This window comes from Sebastes fasciatus, chromosome 7 (assembly GCF_043250625.1).
Source record: "Sebastes fasciatus isolate fSebFas1 chromosome 7, fSebFas1.pri, whole genome shotgun sequence".
Classification (NCBI taxonomy): Eukaryota; Metazoa; Chordata; class Actinopteri; order Perciformes; family Sebastidae; genus Sebastes; species Sebastes fasciatus.
In genome coordinates this window covers 12,799,511-12,821,560 of record NC_133801.1, presented here as the reverse complement: position 1 = coordinate 12,821,560, position 22,050 = coordinate 12,799,511, and the positions used below count along the sequence as shown (strand labels likewise).

Below are 22,050 nucleotides of genomic sequence, written 5' to 3'. Positions count from 1 at the left end.
CTGCTAGAACTGGAGAATACAATGTCCTCTGCAATTTTCATTATCATAATATCATGTTTCCATTATCTTAAATGCTCAAATGCTGTACATATCTGGGTCTTTCATATCCATATTAATAAACTCTGTATCCAGCTCAATTAGCCTAAATTGCTCTTTTTGTCTGCTACTGAATATCTGTTGTCTGGCTACACAACACAAGAGCCACAGACGTTGAACAATAACCCACATTAGCTTTTCTGCTTATAAACTCCCTCTTATCTATCTTGCAAACATTAGGTTCACTTTATCTTATTGAACGAGCCCCCAAACAAACATTCACCACCAGGGGGAAAGTGCATTGCTAAGGTCAGTTTGCTGGCAAGTTGGCTGATTAGCCAATTAACTGGTCAGGTGAGGCACATTAAACAGCATGTAAACTCACCTGTAAATGTCTCTTCGGTCCGGTTAGATGATGGTGTGGTCCTTTTACTCTTCAGTGGCCTACTACTGATAATAACGCGGTGTCTGTCCATGTAGGCTTCAGTGTGAGTTTGTCTACTTTGTCTCTAGTTCCACTTCAGGAGCATAGCTTGCCACCACCTGTACCCGTCCTCAATCAAACACACCTATGGACACACCCAGCCAGCTCCAGCCAGCTGAGAGGAAAAGAAGCATTTCTCATATCCTAATATCTTTTTTATTCCTTATTTGATAAAAAAAAAAAAACTATCACCAGTATATTTAAAAACATTTTTGACTGCAATAAGGGGTGACAAAATGTGATTTCAGTTGGGCAATAAAACTGTCATGTCTCCAAATATCTTAACATTTTTTTTATAATCTGACAATTATATTGTCACATCAACTATAGGACTATAGAAATGTATTTAGTCAAACATATCACAATATTTAATTTTGACAACCTTCTCCTTCTAAAGATGAGGTTTGTAGGCCTGAAATAAACATTATGCTGCCCAGATAGGTTTTCTATCAAATATTACATTTTATTCAACTCATTTTAGGCAACTTAATTATAATAATAATAATAATAATAATAATAATAATAATAATAATAATAATAATAATAATAATAATAATAATAATAATAATGATAATAATAATAATTAATTAATTTGATAGGGACGTATGAAGACTGTTACATTTAAATAAATTGCAACTAATGCAATGTGTGTAGGACTTCTAGCAGTAGCTAATTCGTAGACCGTGTCCCTGGTTAGACTTTTAAGAACTAAAAATACATAATACAACATCATACATACAATCACATAATACAACATCATACATTACAATCAATTTACATATGTATGTTCCCTATCAGATAGCAGTGATCACAGGTTTGATTTAGTATCAAACAGTGTTTCACCTTCTCATCAAGGTACTTTAGTAGCCTAAACCTCACTCATGTGGGATGCAGGACACAACCTGCCTTGCACTTTATGGTAAATGGACTGCATTTATATAGCGCTTTTCTAGTCTACCGACCACTCAAAGCAAAAACATAACATTCACACACATTCATACACTGATGGCTGAGGCTGCCGGGTGCCAACCTGCCCATCAGGAGCGGACATTCTGACAATCTCAATGGAGGAGGCAGGGATCAAACTAGAAACCTTCCGAAGCCATGCTGCCACTTTATGCCCACGATTCCTCACGTCCTTATGACTTCTGTGCAGTAGAAGAATTTGAATTTGACTGGAAACATGTTATCAATGATCATAATCCATTATTTTTCCTCCCAAACAGATTTGGCAAAAGCATTTAGTAGTAAATAAACATCATTTTTTTGGTGATTGGGTTCCTGCAGAATACACATTCAAAGACTACAAGTTTGCAGAATAAAATATTAACAGAGGATTCCCTTGAGAGTCCATAAAAAGGCTGAGAAGTGAAGAACAAGAAAACAACCCCTTGCTACATTAAGGGTGCTCTTTCTTCCATTTTACCAATTTCACAGTTTATTTGTGGACTCAAATTGTCACAAATGGATGCAGCTGCTGTCCCTTGCAGCTCACTGTAGGTGACTTGTGAGACAACAAGTGAGTCCTTTCAGGGTATTCTTGGTGAGGAAACTTGAATGGGTTTTTTCATCAGAAAACAAGTGGACATGCAGCCGGCGGGGGGCAGAACAAAAATGTTTCCACTGTGAAACTTGCTGTCAAAGAAAATGCCAAAACACACGAAAAACCAAAATCACTAATGTGGTAAGAAAATCACAGCGAGTTTTGGAGAGACAGAGCGGAGGGAAAGGGAACCGCATTCTTCTGTCAGATATACCACCAATGTCCAATGTGTTATGTTTAAAAAATGAAAAAGATGTCTATCAATATGAGTCTTCACTTGTAGACAAAAAGTTTACTAAATTCTCCCCAAACAGCAAAAAAAGTTAAGTTTCATAACACAGCATGTTTTTCAGTCTGCTTTTTCTCACAACACACCCAGTCTGAACTCCAGTTCCACAGAAGGGTCAGTTAATATAGTGCAGTTAAATGTCAACTCCTCCAGTTTCACTGTCTTTCTGACAGCATCAACAACATCACAGACCACTTCAAATCTAACAAAGGTCAGCCCTCTTTTTCCGTTCTCTCTCCCTGTTTGTATGCATGTGTGTGAATGTGAGCGAGAGGGAGAAAGAGTGCGAGACGGAGAGAGAGCTAAGATCTCAGAGTTGTTTAAACCCAGCCTAGCGGTTCGATATCCATCAGATTTATGTCTCTGTTATTTTTCTCTCCTAAACAGTAAGTGATAAACTCACTGAAGGACACAATAACAAAGATGTACCTTTTAACCTCTCTCTCTCCTTGTCTATATCTTGGTCTCTCGGTCTCTCTCTCTCTGTCGCCGCGCTATCAATCAGTCTTGTGGTGATTGCTGTTGGATTACAGGGCTTTCGCTGTCCGCTTCCAGCGATTAACGTTGGGGACAAATAAAATACCCTTATATCCCTCCGCAGTGACTGAGGTAAATAGTAGAGCCACATGCACTCGTGCTCATATTCACACGCATAACCACATGCGGTGTACACCTTAATCTTAAATTCAATCACAACGTTGGCACCTTTGACATCCACGCTACCTCTGAGCTCCAGTGTGTTTGGTCGCGTAATAAAGGCGTTATTTTTATCCCTCGTCTACCTGTTTGTCCTTGTTTGATCCTCACATGCACATGAGCTATGGAGATAAAGCAGTGGATGGTGTGTTGTGAGCTCAGCTGAGGACGGTGGCAGCCGTGATAGATTAGGACTGGCTGTGGGGAGTAATGCAAAACAGCAGAACCGAGGAAAAAAAACACACACACACTCACACACCAACGCGTACACCTTCACCACAGAGACGACAAACCAGTTCCAGTGCCTGGTGTTTATCTTCCCCAACTCCTGCACACACATGCAGACAGATGGTAACAGCGGCCACTGGCACAGCTCCTTATTCCCTCCCTTGCAAACATAATTTATCACCTGCAGGAGCGTCTTCAGTGTGTGTTTGCGTGTGTGTGTGTAGAAAGTCCGACTTGATCCAGTGCCACCATAACCTTATTAAGTAACAAACTGATGACAACAGAGAAAAATGTAGTCTGTTTAATCCCTGTAGGTAAAATTGGCACCGCAGCAAACGGTCCCTCAACATCTGTCACACACACACACATACACAAATTGACAAACAGACAATCAAAGGGTTCCAAGCAGACTCCTGCTGAGAATTAAATGCAACTCGCCATTTATCTTCCCATCACCTCCCCTCCTGTCTCATCACTTGCTTTATACCTTCAGCTGAAGCATGTACCTCACGGCTACTTTTCATATATAAGCAATATAAATATTGTGCACATGGAGACACAAAAAGAGAGACGGATAATAACTCAAATCAAAAAGGCATTTAATCGATATCCAGCAATATTTTTTCAAAGCATTACATTTTCATATATTTGCACGACAAGAGTTCCCGGCAGATTTAGCATCTGCACCAGCCTTGAACACAATTTAAATTACATCCAGTGTGTGTTTTTGTTCTCACTTCACTCTCTTATATATCTGTGTGCAAATCTTTTCCTTTATTTAACAAGTGTGTGTATTTGTGTGCATGTGTGTGAATATCTCAGGGTAGTAAGAGGACACTCTGCCGGTCTCTCCGTGCAGCCGCCTCCTCTTCCTTTTGTTCCTCGCCGGCTTGGCCCCTACAAGACAAAAATCCACCAATCAAAGGCAGAACATCCTATATGCACATGCACTGCACTCGAATGCCTGCCTATGAGGTAAAGGACAGGTGTACAAAGTACTTTGGTAACTAGTTTCAGATGCAGGCATCATAGATTTTGCTCCAGAAACATTTGTGATATTCAGAAGTCCCACACCAGCTGAAAGTGCATCTGCATTAGTCATCACCAGGGTTGTAGTTTGACAGCATTTTGAATCCAGTATTGAATTCACCTACAAATGCAAGTTGTTGAACGCTTTGATATTTGTGTGAAATGTCTTCCGCTAAAGAACAGGAGGAAGGAAGTAGAAATGTTGTGAATAAGAGGGCACTGGCCATTTTAAAACACTCACATATAGGAGATACAATTAACTGCACCAATGGAGCCTGCATACTTTTTTATCGAGACATTTAGGAGATGCCTCTCCCAGATTGCATCCGACTATGACAAGGCCAAATTAACTTTGGATTCTTTAAAGACAGCAGGTATATCGATGCCATCCACGCCTCCCACCTCATCTGACACTGGTTTCAGAGGAGTGATCCTCCGACATGATGATGATGACGAGACGCTTTGGACGGGTTTTATCATAAAATATTTTTTTTAATGTCATCAAGCATTGAATTATTTTCCTCAGCTTTTTGATAGGTGACTCATACATTCAATTTATAATAGTGTTCAATCAGAGGTCCAAACAGGTTTTCTCACTAAGATTTAAAATGATGTTTTGTTAAAAGGTTTGGTGAAATGTTTTCATTAGTTTGAAGGTACAATGTGTAGGATTTGGTGACATCTAGTGGTGTGGTTGCAGATTGCAACCACCTGAGTACCCCTCATCTCACTGGTTTGACATTGGTTTGAACAACATGGTGGACTCTGTGAGGAGGACCCGTTCCCTATGTAGATATGAAGGTCTCATTCTAAGCTAATGAAAACACATTGATTCTTATTTTCAGGTGATTATACGCTGATGAAATCATAGTTATGAATGTTATATTCCAATTCTGCTAATAGATCCTCTGAAATGTTACACACTGTTCCTTTAATAATCAGTATCTCTTTTGAAGCATCACCACATTTTCCTCTGCTTTGCTTTTCTGAGCTTGTTGACAGCTGAATCTGTGATGAAGTCCACAACTGACTGGGGTCTTTTAAGGTCTACTTTACTTGCAAAATGCCATAAATAAGCATTCCCGCTCACGGTTTGTATCATAACCTACAGTTAATTGTAAATAATCAAATGCATGCCAAAGTTATTCCTGCTAACACATTCCCATCAGGCTGCAAATTATGCTGTGCGTTTTTTGTATGGACTTCTAGCCCTCAGTGTAACCACTGACAAGAGATAAGCAGCTGACATTACGATTTTACAAGAAGTCAGTCAAAATAGTCATGGAGGACCGATTACAGTGCATGTTTTTCATATTTTAAAATGTATTCAAAATAAAAGCCTCTCAGCCGATGTCTGAGTGCAATGCTTAATGTCAAATTACATTCAGGATATTACACTACCAAGAAAGCAAACACAGACAAAGATGTAAATACACCTGAGTCTCTCAGCTAATAATGGTGAATCTTAGACGTCTAACTTGAGCTTTTAATAAAGCTTCTTGTTAGGTTACTGTTGAAACTGTACATCAGAAAATTCAGAATACTTCCATTTCCCAAATAATAATGTAATACTACTGTGCAAGTACGCACTGACTGAAGGTTAGATCAAATACAGCCAGTAGACTGAGGCAACACTAAAGCACAGCCAGACAGCTGGAAGCGGTTGAGTCAGAGATAGATGATGAATGGTTGTCTGGATATGAGGTAAACACAGGTTAGGTCATAGCTGACACACACATCAATGAATCCACACATACTGCACACAATACACTGTGTCAGTGTTCACTTGCGCGTTGAATGGGTGCGCTTTAGAGTCTCCTATTACTGGAATAGTCACCAAATAAATGTATATTTTATAGGTTTTATATACAAGACTTAATCATAAACCCACTCAAGTTTTCCTGATAACACTGTTATTAGCCTTGACTCCCTTGCCCCCCTCAAAACCCGGACTGTCTCCTATACCCGTCCCGCCCCCTGGTTCACCACTGAACTCCGCACCCAGAAGTCCACCGGCCGTCAACTGGAGAGGCGCTACAAAAGATCTGGCCTCACTGTCCACTTTGAGGCTTATAAAGAGCATGTGAGGGCCTACAAAGTAGCTCTCTCCCAGGCCAAAACACAGTACTACTCCACCCTCATTACCAACCAACAAAACCACCCCAGACTGCTGTTCTCCACCATCAACCGGCTCCTTCGCCCCCTCGACCCCCCCCTCCCCTCAGGTGCCCCCGACCTCTGCACTAAGTTCCTGGACTTCTTCCAGGACAAAGTCGAGTCCATCCATCAGCAGCTCCTGGTGCCTGCCCACCTCCCTCCACACACACCTCAGCCACTGGGCGTGGCTCCCTTGGATGTTCGCCTGCCTCAGTGCTCCCTCTCCTTCTTCTCCCCTGTATGTGCTCCTCAGGTCGCAAAGTTGGTCACTAAGGCCAAAGCCTCCACCTGTTCTCTGGACCCCATGCCCACAGCCTTGGTCAAGGCGTGCCTACCTGCCCTGTGCCCCATTATGGTGAACATCATCAACTCCTCCTTGGCATCTGGTCTTGTACCCGACAGCCTCAAGATGGCATCAGTCACTCCCATCCTCAAAAAGCCAGGTCTGGACCGGGATGACAGCAACAACTACCGACCGATCTCCAACCTTCCTTTCCTGAGCAAAATTCTGGAAAGAGCAGTGGCCGCCCAACTCCATCAACATATGGCCAACCATGAGCTCTACGAAACGTTTCAATCTGGCTTCAGACCACACCACAGCACAGAGACCACCCTCATCAAAATCACAAATGACCTCCTCATCGCTGCAGATTCTGGTCACATCAGCATCCTCATCCTCCTGGACCTCTCAGCTGCCTTCGACACAGTCTCCCACACCATCCTCCTCACCCGCCTATCTGACTACCTTGGCCTCACCGGTTCAGCTCTCTCTTGGTTTCAGTCCTACCTCACAAACAGAAAACAGTTTGTCACCATCAGAGACTCCAGTTCCACCCCGGCCCCAGTCAACCATGGCGTACCTCAAGGCTCTGTGCTGGGACCCCTCCTCTTCACCATCTACATGCTCCCCCTTGGTCAGATCATCCGCCACCACGGTCTCAGCTTTCATTCATATGCTGACGACACACAACTATATCTCAGCACCAAACCATCCACCCAGCTACCCCCACAGTCACTTGTAAACTGCCTACATGCAATAAAAATCTGGATGTCATCTAACTTCTTAAAACTCAACAGCAACAAAACCGAGCTCATGGTTGTGGCTCCCAAGGCCCTGCTCCGGAAGGTTGGAGATCTCCACCTGGATGTTGATGGCTGTTCCTTCTCCCCATCCTCGGAAGTCCGCAACCTGGGTGTCATCCTGGACCCAACACTATCATTCCAGTCTCATATCAGGTTCATCACCAAATCCGCCTTCTTCCACCTCAAAAACATCTCACGTCTCCGGCAATCACTCTCTGACTCTGTGGCAGAAATCCTCATCCACGCTTTCGTCACCTCCCGTTTGGACTTCTGCAATGGAGTTCTGTCCGGGGTTCCCAGCAAAGCCCTGGACAGGCTCCAGTATGTGCAAAACTCGGCTGCCAGGGTTCTCACCCGCACCAAGCCCTGGCAGCACATCACCCCCACCCTCATCCACCTCCACTGGCTCCCGGTCAAGTCCCGCATCACCTACAAAATCCTCCTCCTCACCTACAAATCCCTCAACGCCCTCGCTCCTCAGTACCTATCTGACCTCCTCCACCCTTACACACAGCCCCGGAACCTTAGATCCTCAGGCACGGGTCAGCTCTCCGTCCCTCACACAAGAATGAGAACTTTTGGGGACAGAGCCTTCAGTGTGACAGCCCCCACACTTTGGAACTCTCTCCCCATAGAGCTCCGCAACGCACCATCTCTGGACACCTTCAAAAGACTCCTCAAAACCCACCTCTTCACCAAGGCCTATGGCCTCTAGCTACTGTTACATTTGTTGTATTTATTTATGTCTTTGTTAAGCGTCCTTGGGTTTCATGAAAGGCGCTATATAAATCCAAGATATTATTATTATTATTATTATTATGTTATTCTATATGATGATGGACAAGGGAGACGACTCTACAGTATAACTCCATAATCATGTATTATTATCATGCATCTAGTCTGCAATGCAACTGCAGCCACCACTCAGCATAATCTAAAAGAAATGCTATCTTGTAAAATAATAATGCGTCTATGAGAACCTGGTGGCTTAGAGGATGATTCAATTAAGGGTCCTGTGGGGATGGTACAGTAAACCTATAGACCTTTTAATTGCTATTCTGTTGCTAGGGCAACAGCTTTGGTGCAAACTTCCTGTCAGCTACTGCATTAACACATATTGCAACAGGAAATACAAAGGGGCCTGTACAAACTGTGTAGAGAGGAAGAGAAAAAAAAGTACAAACAAGTTAGCCTTTTGTTTTTGGTTTCATCTGGGTTAGCAATACATTGACTGTGTGGCACAGAAGAGTGGATCCATTTCAATGAGAATTACAAATAATGTCAAAGCTGTGATACGATTAATTGCATAGTAAGTTCCTCTTATCTCAAGAACCCTATGTCTTGAATATTTCAAGGACTGAATATTATCACATTGACCAAAAACGGCATGACAGGAGGAAAAGTGACAGTAATACCGAGAGTGAAACTGGAACAAAAAAACAAAAAGAGACACCTGTACAGCTATGCCACACCAGTCAGATTAAGTGCATCTCCGTATACATGTGTGCATGACTGTGTGTGTGTGTGTGTGTGTGTGTGTGCATGTTTGAAGGATGTAAGGAGCTGTTTTGGGAGCCCTCTGTGTAGTATGTGTTAATCCGGTTATTACACGTCTCAATGTGATATTCACGGTGCTCTGCTCAGCACAAGGCCTCTAGCGCAGATTATGCCCACTACACACACACATACACACACATTAAAAAAACATCCACAACGCACAGACACACACACCCACACACTCAGTTTCGGAAATACAAGAAAAATACGTTGACACACTCTCTCTCTCTCTCACACACACACATTAAGCAGCACATTAAGGCCCGATACCCAACATGCTGTCAAAGCTAAAGTCGTTCTGCTGGCTAACGATCCATTACACACTCCACATATCCGACAGAAAGAGGGATTGACGGAGCACAAAAAAAGAGGGATTACCCCCCATCGTGACCGTTGGGACGGTGGAGGAGTGGAGGGAGAGAAAGCAATGGATTACATGCCGATCATGGTGAAAAGACACAGACAAGAGTAGGAAAACAGGAAGTCATGAGGCTACACTCAGATTTTCTCACAGAGAAAAAAGCCTTTCAGGGTATCAAAATGGAATGGACATTTCAACAGCTATCTAAGTTTCAGCTAGTACTTTTAAGTTCAAGAGGGCGGAACTCGATATATCAACTTTCTCAGGTTCGGTAACAATAACATCCGGGGCTCTATTTCCGTGAACCAAGCGGCACTGCGCTAATTTAGTTAGATTTGACTGTTTTACATGCAAAAAGTATTGCTGACAATCTGGGGATACAGTACAGTGGAAACCACTTATAGTGATCATGGTTACAGTTTATATGAATCAGAAAGCTTGTGACTGAATTATTCCTATACAAATGCTGTTGAAAAGCTGACATACATTTCATCCTTGAAGCCTATGACTGCCAAAAACGAACCGACGAGATGCAGCAGCACAACTCCCCAGGCTACCTTGTGTAGGCTACTCAATCAATGAGAAACAGTCATAGCTGCTGGTGATGGAGACAGAAAACAAATGTGTACAGGGAAAGCACCTGTGGTTAAAGCCTGAAGTGGATTGGTAACTGATAGTCACCTGATGCCCCCTCGAGCAAGCCCTTGGTGAGTAAAAATACAGTAATATGGAAAGCTTTTGAAACAGCTGTACTGTATGTATGCAATTGTCAAATTAGGCGGTAATCTGCATGAGAAATAATAATTAAAAAAAAAAGTGGTTATAATAATCATCCGCTTATAGTGATCAGTTTGACCCGGACAGATGTGATCACTATTAGCAGTTTCCCCTCTAGTTGCTTAATCTTTATATTGCTAAATTAAGATGACCCTGGCAATGATCCACGAATAAAAAGAGATTTTACAATTAATACTCTTTTGTTTCTGGGAACATCACTTTGAAATTTATGATACCAAACCGGCCTAGTCGACAAAATAACCTCTGTGCGCCCCATGTGAAATACTAATTCGCCGGTGCGACACTGCATTCAACACAAAAATAGAGCCCTTGGACTTGAGTTTGCCTTCGAGGATGAGGTTACGTACATTGTGTGTGCCTTGAGCAACCACAACTAATATGTGAGAGTGGGTTTAGCTTGTGTGTGCATGTTACCCACCGCGTGAAACGATGATTTCCATGCTGATCTGGACCATCACTGTTTCCCGTACCAAATATTGAAGCCTGCTTCCCTGTTTCTGAGGTAGATATTAAGGAAGGTTAATGCTTATGGCCTTATTTTAAAACTATCATCAACATAATAACAACAATACACTCTTGTTTGGTTATCATCATTATAAAACATGAAATACAGAGTAAGATGTTCACCATAGGTGGCTTATGGATGGACTGTATGTGTGTGTCCGTACCCTTGGCGATGAGTCTGAGTTCCTGCTCCAGACCGAGGAGTGTGTGTGCAGTCGTGTCGGTGTCCAGGTCAGGGTCCTCACAGCCTGTGTGGTCCACACCACAGATTTCCATGATCTCCTGGGCTGCCCGGGACAACGGACGAGACGCTGGACCAAATTCTGAGCCCGATGTAGGACGGGACAGGCAGGCATAGAGCGGAGGAGCGGGGGAATGGGAGAGGGAGGGACAGACAGCTACAGAGAGAGGACTTGGGTTTGTCTTTGGACGGTGAGACAGAGTTGGTGTGGACTTGCCAGACAGGCTGGACACTGACCCTGAATAAGAAAGAAAGGATACATGTGTCAATGCACAGAAGAATAGATGGACGGATGTAGAGCTACAGAAAGTGTGAGTGCAAGAAGGAGATAAAAGGAGATGTAGAGGTGGACAGGAGGAAAGTAAGAGGAAGAAGGGGAGGTGTATGCAGCTCGGGGTTTCAGGGAGAGAGGGTGAGAGACAGAGAAACTATCACAACAGTCAGTGGAATGAGTGGTGGTGTCTCATCCCACTCCAGTGCGAGCCACATCAAATTGAATCAGATTGAACATCCATCCCCACCTGCTCACTGTAAATTACATCGAGGCCCCCATTGAGAAGCTATGATGGTGCGGGTGTGCATGTGCGTGTGTGTTTGTGTGTGCGCGGCACACGGATTCCTCATGCTGCGTGCTGTCTAACCAGTTTCAGCTCCAGTGTTAAGTCTTTCATTCTTTCAATCTTCCATTGTCTCCTTACCTCTCCCTCCTCCCTCCCTCCCTCCCTCCCTCCCTCTCTCAGTGCCTGGCTCTGTCTTTCAACTGGCACAGAACCTCCACTTAGTGCTTCACAACCACCTGCACTGTCAAACTAAGCAGCATGGGAGGAATGATGCATGCAGTACAGTGCTGCTAACATATGTGCACTCACACGTACACATACTGTACCCGTAGACTCAATTTGCTTCCATTTAAAAGCAGATGGGAAGCAGATCTAGATTTTGGATACTGATAAAGCGCCGTGCCTGATTTAAAATGTATTAAGGGTGAGAGTGAGATTAAGATCTGGTCTCTCTAAATAACCTCCTTCTAAAGTTCCTTAGGAAGGTCAGATTTCAATCTTTCTTGTTATGCATGCGCTGTATCTACTATACATTATATATAGGTTTAAGTCATATTAAGATGCATTCAGTAACATCTTCAGTAAGTATCTTTTTCACATGTAAGTATCTTTTTCACATGAAAAATGATAATGTCAAGTATTACTGGGGTAGCTCAAATTAAGCCTGAACAAAACAATATGGTAAACAAAGTACTGTGAACATGAAAAGGAGTTCCCTACTCACAAAACCGCTCAGGAACACAAAAGCTATTTCAAGACATTCATTAATGTCACATGGGAGCCAAAGCACAGATGTTTCGGCGAGAAGCCCTCTTCAGTGTGCTGTCAGACAGCACACTGGAGCGGCACACCAACGAGACGGTACAATGAGGCTCGCCGACTGAGGCAACTTGCCGAAACGTCTGTGCTGAGATTCCCTTGTGGAATTAAAAATATTGAAAACATGTTGAGCACCCAAGAGTCCTTCTGATGCAGTAATCAAATATGTTGAAAAAGGTTTTGAGCCCTTGAGAGGTTTTACAAGTGTGGACCGCCTTTCAAAGTATTCAACTTGAAAGTGCTGAATTCCAAATTCAGAGCATATCTATGATTGAAGAATTGCCTCTGCACGGCTCTCAACATGGCGACGGCTGAGCTGGCGGCTAGCAGCCAACGGTGCTAACATCACGGATAGTGGGGGACTGGAGGGTGGGCGTTACGCTTCTGCGAAGATGCCGTGGGTCAGTATGCCATTAAGCTAGCTAGTGGAGCAAACACACTGGGACACACATGCACTCACATGCATGCGTGGCCAGACCAGCTACGTAAACAAAGCACAGAGAAGCACAGAGAAGCTCGGATATCAACACACACAGAGGGAGAGACTTTATTCTTTTTTCAGGGTGCCGTTACGTCACTATAACTTTACATAGCAAATAGTTGTTTGCTGCTTTATTAATGCTTTGAATTTGGATTTTAGCACCTTTAAGTCAAGTGAGCACAATGTGGGCCTCCGTGCTTTTTAACTATTTGCTTTGGAAGTAAAAGTACGAATGAAATAAGTGAAGGAGAGGAAAAGAAAAACATAAAAAATGATAAAGAATTCAACAAATGCATAAAAGTTTAAGGGCATGGCAAGAAAGAATGGGCAAGATTTATGAAGAAAACTAAAGACAGCAGCGCTAAATGGCTTGAGAGCGTGGAAAGAACAGAGTGGTGGAATGAAATGGTCGACACAAACACCTTAGTTTACAGTAAAATTAGTGTGGAGGGATGGAGGAAGGGAATCCTGTGAACTGATAAGCAGAGGGGGGTATTAGATATATCGCTGAGTAAAACAGATTATCGTCTCGTCTCTCAGGTGCCTATGTTTGTGTGTGTGTGTGTGTGTGTGTGTGTGTGTGTGCATCAGCACAAACAGATTACTGCAGTGTTTCTGGGATCTGAGTGAGAGAAGTGATGAGAGGACGCATTCCTGGACCGACTCCCAATCCTGCACGTGTGTGTGTACAGTTTGTGCGTGTACGACGCGTATGCCTGTTTGTGTTTGAGAGTGATACAGTATAATCTCTTTAAGAAACCCGCATACTCAGTGCCAAGAAAGTGTGGCTATATGCAGAAATGAGGTGTATTAATTGTGTATGAAATGGAGTTTTGTGTGTGTGTGAAAGTAAATAAGTAAGTAAGCTGAATAGTGTTCACAGACAGAATGCACTCACACATCCACTTACCAGATGTTCCTCGTTCATTTGCTGATATTTCTCCTCTCGTAGTGGGTCTGGTTGAGTGAATTTTAGTTGGCTGCCTGTGATTGTCCTTCATCATTCTAAAGAGCTGGTGTTCTTCAGTGTAAGTACTGAGGCTGCTGCTTGGCCCATAACCCTCTGACCCTAAAAGAGTGAGAGAAAAGCTGAGAGAGGGGGCACATCCAAATCTTTAAAAAAATATTGTATACAAAAGAATGTCAATATTTGCTGTTTTGAGTGCTGTTTGACCTCCCATAAATATCTCTGCTGACCCTCTTTTAAAAGCATTCCATCACGCTATCCACATTCACATTCTTGCCTTGCCCTTTACATGCTCTAAAACACATTTGGGATATCTGGATTCAAGATAAATGACATCCGAGGACACAGATCATGCAAAGTCACGCTGCTAACAGTTGGACGTATAGCAAGCAAATGGAAACGGCAATGCATTTGCTTTGCTATCTAACTCCAACAGAGTGTGATTTTATATAGATCCAATGCATGGAATAACTTTTTGGCTACTGCAGTGCATCAATGATACACAGAATATAAAGCTGCTGTGTGAATTATAGAATACGGTTCTTCATTTTCATGGTTGTTTATCAATTTAAAAAATAAAACTAGGTCATGGTTACAAATGGTTTAAACCATTAAATCATTTCACCCTTACAATGTGCATTACTGTCAGTCAGTCTCTTTTAGAAGTCTACCACAAGGAGTGGCGAAAGTCAGAAAGTCAGAAGCTTTAAAGGTGCAGTGTGTAGGATTTGGCGACATCTAGCGGTGTGGTTGCGGACTGCAACCAACTGAGTACCCCTCCGCTCACTCCTCCTTTTTCCATGACTGCGGTAACGTGAGCCGCCGAGTGCAAAACCGTGGTAACGCTGTTCGTCTTGCTCAGAGGCCATCCTTAACATAATAACACTCCTTCAGGAGCAACGGAAGTCAGACGGCAGCTTGCACTGACATGGTTTTGCACACTGTGTGGCTCACGTTAGCACAGTTTCACAAGCGGGTTGGACAACTAGGGTGGCCTTCAGGTAACGAAAAACGCAAAAGAATCTCCCTAGAGCCAGTTTTGGTTGGTGGTTTATCCGTTCTGGGCTGCTGTCGAAACATGGTGGAGTAACATGGCGGACTCCGTGAAGAGGACCCGCTCCCTATGTAAATATGAAGGGCTCATTCTAAGCTAACAAAAACACAATGATTTTTAGTTTCAGGTGATTAAACACTAATGAAAACATAGTTATGAAATATTATATTCCATTTCTGTTAATAGATCCCCCAAAATGTTACACGCCGGCCCTTTATGAGAAAATCACAACACCATCGTGCAATATAGGAGCAATAAAAGGCTCCTAATTTACACAGTAGATATTAGCCTATTAATACTAATGTGGTACAATGATCCATTTGTCCATTCAGCAGCAGCATCTGCATGAAACCGATATTGCTTAACAAGCCTGTTCAGCCAATCCTGACAGCTGCAATGCAATCACTGCTGTTTTCTTCTTCCTCTCCAGTGGTTAGCCAATCAATTAATACTATTGACTGGATGGAGAATCTACTAACTAGTCTAAATCAGCTGCAAATGAAAAGAGGAAAGGAGGAGAAGGAGTCACACAGCCAGCTTCTAGACTCACAAAGAGAAAATGGAGAGGGTTGAAATAGAAAAATGACTCAGAAATGCATCCAAAGATACCACAATTCTGTCTTTCTGCCTGTTTCTTCATCCATTTATCTTCCTTGCTGCTTGTCTGTCTACCTGTTTAGCTGCTTTTCAGTACACCTTACAGTTCGTTTCCCCAAACAGCTGCACGTATCTCCTCTCTTTCTCTCTCTATAGAGGCTTGGTCATTGTCCTGCCTGTCTGTCTCTCTCTTTGGATGCACACGAGACAGAAACTGCACACTAACAACCTCATTTTCTGACTGACCGGGTGACAGGGAGTGAGGGCAAAAAGGAGAGAGAGGTGGAAAGGTAGAGCAGGAGACATATAAAACCTGTTGGATCACAGCCCTGCCTGGGAAAAAAAGAGTAAAATAGAAGAGACAGATGGAGGGATGGAGGGACATAAATGAGTGCGGAGTGTTGTCAAGGTGATATTCCTCCTCTCTAACCTTTCTCTCTCATTAACTTTGGAGCTTTAACGATGGTGGCAGAGACAGTGCGGGGTTTGACGAGCGGCTGGCCGCATGGTGCGAGGAGGGTAGTGGTGCCCTTGTGGGAGTCTCTCGCTGTCGACCTCGTTCATTTAACGCAGGCTTGACAATGAAACGGTGAAAAGATGGGCTTCGAGGCTCGATGAAAGAAAAGGTTGATGGGATCATTTTTCGGCCGTAGCAATTTACTTTAGTGAGTAAAGTATGAATTATAAATCCTTGCTGAATCAAAACAGCAGCCCCTGTTTGAAATGCATGTGATTCAACAGCCTTGGACAAGAGTACAAGGTGTAATGAGCACCACCATAAATTATATAGCCTGATTCGATCCAAGTATTATTATTTCAACTCTGATGCAATTTGGAGGTGAAGGCTAGACTTCTTGTTGGACAGTCTGAGCACCTCGTAGACATGGCCAGTTTACAAATCATTAGCGTTAAAAAAAATATTTTCGAGACCCATGCTGTGGTTACAAATTGGAAATCTATCATATACCTTGAGGATACTTACCTCAATGGTCACAGTTAATATTAGAAGTTTAAAAAAAAACATGTTGTTACAGCAGGATTTGTCTGGTGTAGTTCAAGATTGAAACTTGGCAATTAAATAAACGAGGAGGGAAAAAAATTAAAACCATGGAATTATTCCCTTGCAGGCAAAGCGTAGTGATAGGTGGTATGGAATAGGAGCATTTTCTAGCAATAATCACTGATTGGACAATATGTTTTCAGAAGTGCTGTATAAGAAAGATGACATTGCACGGAAAACATGTCTTTCAACATTCCTCTCAAAGGTAAAGTCAAACTCAACTTTGAGAGCCATGTGAAGGACACAGGCATTATTATCTACACTTTGCAGCTGGAGAAGAAACAAGAAGAAAAGTCTGTGTTTGTTTGTGAGTGTGTCTTTGTGAAGAAATATGGACGTTGCAACACATTCTCACTTCCAACTGGCTTGGTTAAAGAGAACCAGATACAGCGTTGGAGGTGGGATCTCGTTCATTGCCATGAAAGTTGCTCAAAAAAAAAGTTTGACTTCTGAGAATAAAATTACTTCTGCATCCATTGGGCCCACAGAGCAAGTGCTATAACGTTTCTTTTAACTCCACCTCCCAGCTCTCGGGATCTCATTCACATAAATGGAGGAAAGGTAATAACTCTGGATTCTGCTGTTGGTGCATTTTACAACTTTTAGGACCCAATGATTTAAATAAGGGCTATTCAAGTGTTCATAAAAATGATCTGCTGATTTACAGGAGTCTCTTTCCCAAAGTAAGTCTACAGGGAAAAGTCTTTTTGGACCCATTGGTATCTAGCGATGGACACGGAAGTTGTAATTCCACGGTTTGGACACTATGCAAAGTTTGCTTCAAAGTCCGACGCTCTTCCTGGGTGCTTGGGCCATATATGCTTCAAACTGTGGCGCTCTAGGTACCTCTCAGGCGTCCGTTTTGGACATATCATGGTCGACGTGTCAGTTTCCGCTCGTTACATGCATAGAGTCTCTTTCCGAAATAAAGTTCAAACGTAGGTAAAGTTTTAAGGTTTACTTACGTAACAAAAGTACTTGGTTAGGCTTTGGAAAAATGGGTTAAAATAATACGTAAAATAAGTATGCTTGTTACGTATCAGGCACTATTTACTGTAAGTACGTATGTTATGTAACAAAACTAAGGTAAGATAAGTCAACTTTGACTTGGTTTCACATGGGACACTAACAGCGGGCTCCTGGGTGAAAGTCCTGTGTTTGTTTGACCCTTCCACCCACCCTACGTAGACTTCTCACCGTTTATACTATGTCAGTTGCTCTGACCATTTAATACTGATGCGGATGGGTTATATTGGAGTTAGCTGAAAACCTGGTGCGTCTCATACAGACGCTAAAGGGTGCCTCGGTGTGTCGGTATCAGATGTTGAGGGGCACTGACCAAGCTTCGGTAGCCTATTTTACGGGTTGAGACTTTCACAAGTTTCAGGTAAACTGTGTTCACCTACAGTTTAAGAAAATGGAGGCACTAATTATTATAAAAGAAGCACAGGCTTAGACACATGTGCAGGGAAAGAAATATGCACATACACACACAAAATGGGAAAGGCATCTCAGAAAAGCTCCCCTTGGACCCACCAGTAGTAAATTATCGATGTTGTCCCCCATCTCTCGTTTTCCACCAAGCAGCCAGCGCTCCTCTGGGTTTAAAACTCATTTTCATCTCTCTTGTAAGCTCTACGTTTTTACATATTTGTTCTAAATCCTATTATGAGGCCTTTGTGATATGAATAACGCTTGCAAATTGGAAAGTATCTCCGGGCAAAAGTTGGACACAGAGGTAATCTTCACTATCTAATCTCTTGAAGCACAAAAACAGCACATTGTGATGTAGTTTATAGGAAAACATGAGCCAGTTTAAAGAAAAAAGATCTCTATAAAATCGGAGCATAAAAATTCCCGCACACACACATATACACCTAAAAAGACTTCTCTTCTGTAACCTACCTGTTGGGTCTGAATCATGAGGTGAAGTCTGGCATGTGTGCACTGGTTCCCAGTGTGTGTGTTCTGGTGTGTCGGAGTGACCAGAGTTCATGTCCAAGCCCAGAGGCGTAAACCCGTCCAGATCACAGAACAGCTCTGATCCAGACCCAGCACTCTGGTTGTGCATCACCTAAGGGGATATGGAGACAGATGGAGAGACACAGGAGCAGGAGGGATGGATGAAAGGAGGGGTAAGTGGTATAAAAGGGAATAAGTGACGCAGTAAGACGGATCATGTGAGGATGAGATGGAGAGATGATACACAAAGAAATAAGATTATGAAGGGAGTTGAGGTGGGGACAGGAAGGAGGGATGTATTTGGGGACATGGGAAAACAGTGAAGAGAGGACAGGGGAATAAGGAATTAATAGTTTGGTCTTGAGTTTCATTTCTATCCTAACACAATCAGTTCAAAAGGACAAACTGAAATTCAATATCAATTTAACTTGTATTAAGACAGGTAAGTATGTTAAAATTTGTGTTTTTCCATTTTCTACTGGTGTGAATGCATATTAATAAGCCGGTGTCTTTCACCGGAGATTATTCCCCTCTCTCCCTGTTTCCTTTGTTTCCACTTGATGAATTGATTTTTAATTAACCCCTGGAGCTGGTGAGAGCATCTCACAATGGCATGGTGGGTTAGCTGTTCTTCCCCGCGCAAGTGTCCTCCTGTGAGACGGGGGTAAAATGAGGAAGCTCTGTTTAGTTAAGATTAGATCTGACGCATTAGCATGCTAGCCATATAGCTTCGCAAGACACCGCAGATGGGCCGGGAGAAAATAGGAAGCAGGGCATGTGGGAATAGTGTTTGCTAAGAAAGAGGAAGGAGCGAGGAAGGAGAATGGCGAGAGGATGATGGGGCAAAAGAAAGAAGAGGAGGCATAACAATGAAATGGCGAGAGACCAAACACAATGGGACTGTGTGGCAGGGAAAATTGGAGTTGTGTTTGTGCAGACTAATGTCTCCTGAAAAAGGATGCAGAAGTCGACTAGCTGCCTGAACTACGGCGTAAAGGTAGGACAGAAAGGGAGGATTGACAGAAGAAAAGGTAACAGATAAAGGAGAAAGAGGAAGAGAAAGTATAAGAAATACATGAAGGACAAGAGAGGAGAAGAGATCAAGTCCAGAGAGAGAGAGAGAGCTGGAAAAAAATTACTATCTAATCATTTTAGGAGCAGTTTGATTCAAGTCCAGAGGCCACAGATAACCACCATCTTCACAATCATGAACCTCATTTTGCTCCAGCTTTTTAATAAAGCACTAGCCCCCCCTTATTTTTTTCATTCCCTTGTCACAGTATAAAGGATTCATACCATTAAATGGCTGATAGGTCATTTGGGACCATTCAAGCGGTGTCTTTTTAATCCACTCTGTTTCTCTTTTCTTCCTTCAATGGTGTGCACCTTTAACACCACAGCCTTGGGTGTCTCTGAGCTATAGATGAATAATGTAAAGTAATTAGTGCGATACAAATGTTATCTAATAGATCAGGTCGGCTACAATAAGAAACTCCGAACTGTAAGTCGTCTCATTCTATAGAGTGATTATGTCCAGTGGAATGATGTGGTTCTCTAAAACTTCTATAACTTGCCCATTTATTCCTTTTATTACCCGGCATGAAAGACAAACTTTAACATATTGGTATATATAACGATTGCAGCCTATTTGGAAATTCTTTCATTCATTTGTAAGCAATCAAATATTTTTCCCCACTGTCATGTCAATTATACTTTTTATCTATTGAAGGATTTTGCTGCAGTCCTCATTTAATCATACGAGGCATTCCATTTTTATGCAATCAAAAACTGTGTTTGTGTGACGGTCCCCTGGCGTGTTTACTTATTATATATGCGTTTGTCTCTTTAATGCAGCAGGTGGGCCGAGAGGGAAGGTTTATCGGACTAGTTGGAAGCACCTGGGCGCAAACATTTTGTTGTATTTGTGATGTGCAGCTCTGCATTAAAAACAAGGTGGCTGTGTAGTGAGAAATGTCTGATCAAAAGTAATTAGCTGATGTCTTTATTACTTTGAAAAAGTCACACAGGAACAATGATCTCATGCTCTCTAATATTTCAGATCAGGGCTCTAAAGGGCGAGTATTTCACTTGCATTTGGCTGGAAAAATCATTTACGAGCACAGAGTGCAAGTAAAGATTACAACCTAACATAATCTTTTCCCGCCCTGCTGCTAATCGTTCAAAAACTACAAGTCCCACAATTCCACAAGCAACAATACGCCAATCACAGTAGAGTTTTCTGTGATAACGCAGCCGTGTCAAGTGAAAGAAAGCTGAACAGCACTGAAAAAAGTAGGCTATCGGTGGCACATTGGCTATAAATTAAAAAAGCCCATTAATTTTTATTCTGAGCGAAAAAGAGGAATCCGGCAAGGGTGATTCACAAGGTTCAATTAAGGAGGCTTCGCACTTCCCATTAACTGAGACGGCTAACGTTAACACTAGCATGGCTGTTAGTAACAAAAGGGTGGTTGAGAACAATGCTAGCGTTAGTGTCTAGTTTCTAGACATTAGGCATCATGTCAAGTGTCTAGATACTAGGGGCTTTGCCTTCCATAGTCCTCCACTGGTTTTCACATCATAATTATATACAAGGAAAAGGAGCACACACACATAGAGTGTATAAATATTTATGTAATTAATTGTTTGTGTGCTCTTAATCTTTTGTTCATTTAGGAGAGCATGTGTTTCTTCGGAAAAAGTTAGTGTAGATCCCTCTGAGTGCTACTTTCTTTTGGCATCTTCCTTTGAAAGTGGTTACCAATGGTTGCTAATGGACTAAATAATGGATTAAAATGAGTAGGCTTCTGTTGGTAACACTGGCTTAAAGTGAAATCTCTTTTGTATTGATGCCTGATTGTCAGCTTGACAACCACTTATAAAATGTACTTACATTTGAGTACTGTAATTGCATAATATTTGAATAGTGCCATTACGGTTTTCTAGCCCAACGTTCTCCCTCCAATAAGTAAAAAGCATGTGTGAATATGGAAACATGTTACCATGGATGGTTCTGACAGCTGTTCCTGCTCATCAGTGTGCAAATCTCCTTCTCTGTCGGCATCTGCAGGAACAAAGGGATCTTCTGTATGAGATATGGCAGGGCTCCCTTGCTCTTCTTCTCTGGATCTCCCTCTCGTTAAACGTCCGAGCATCTGTGCTTCTTCTTCATCTGAAGAGTCTTCCTCATGTGGAGCCAGGTCCAGGCTATCGATGGACATTTCATCTCCACTGTCTTCATGAAAAATACACAGACACAAACTTTTAAGATTTTCTTTTCAACCTATAATCGAAAAGATAGCAATATATATATATATATATATATATATATATATATTTTTTTTTTTTTTTCAAGGTGAATAGTATGAACACATTGACTGTCTTTGATGTATCATGCTTTGAATCACTGAAGCAACATTTTCATCTCTAACATTCAATGAAAAAATGTAAAATGTGATGTAAATGTCCTTGAGATTGGCACACACACGTCAAGCTCTAATACGCTAATAAAGCAGGCTTTTAGTGCCAGACTGGTCAAAGATCT

General features: G+C 42.3%; 1 protein-coding gene across 2 annotated transcripts in view; it reads right to left on the bottom strand.

Annotated features, from left to right (window-relative positions):
• Positions 1-3,858: 3,858 nt before the first annotated feature.
• The window catches only part of zbbx (zinc finger, B-box domain containing), a 42,155-nt gene continuing 23,963 nt past the window's right edge, over positions 3,859-22,050 (bottom strand). For both annotated transcript variants that reach the window (XM_074641688.1, XM_074641689.1), the window contains 6 exons: positions 21,509-21,741; positions 18,450-18,618; positions 13,777-13,935; positions 10,930-11,244; positions 10,680-10,758; positions 3,859-4,173 (listed from right to left, as the gene is read on the bottom strand). In XM_074641688.1, coding sequence (XP_074497789.1) covers positions 4,095-4,173; positions 10,680-10,758; positions 10,930-11,244; positions 13,777-13,935; positions 18,450-18,618; positions 21,509-21,741 — 1,034 coding nt within the window. In that variant the 3' untranslated portion in view covers positions 3,859-4,094. The remainder of the gene's footprint in view (positions 4,174-10,679; positions 10,759-10,929; positions 11,245-13,776; positions 13,936-18,449; positions 18,619-21,508; positions 21,742-22,050) is intronic.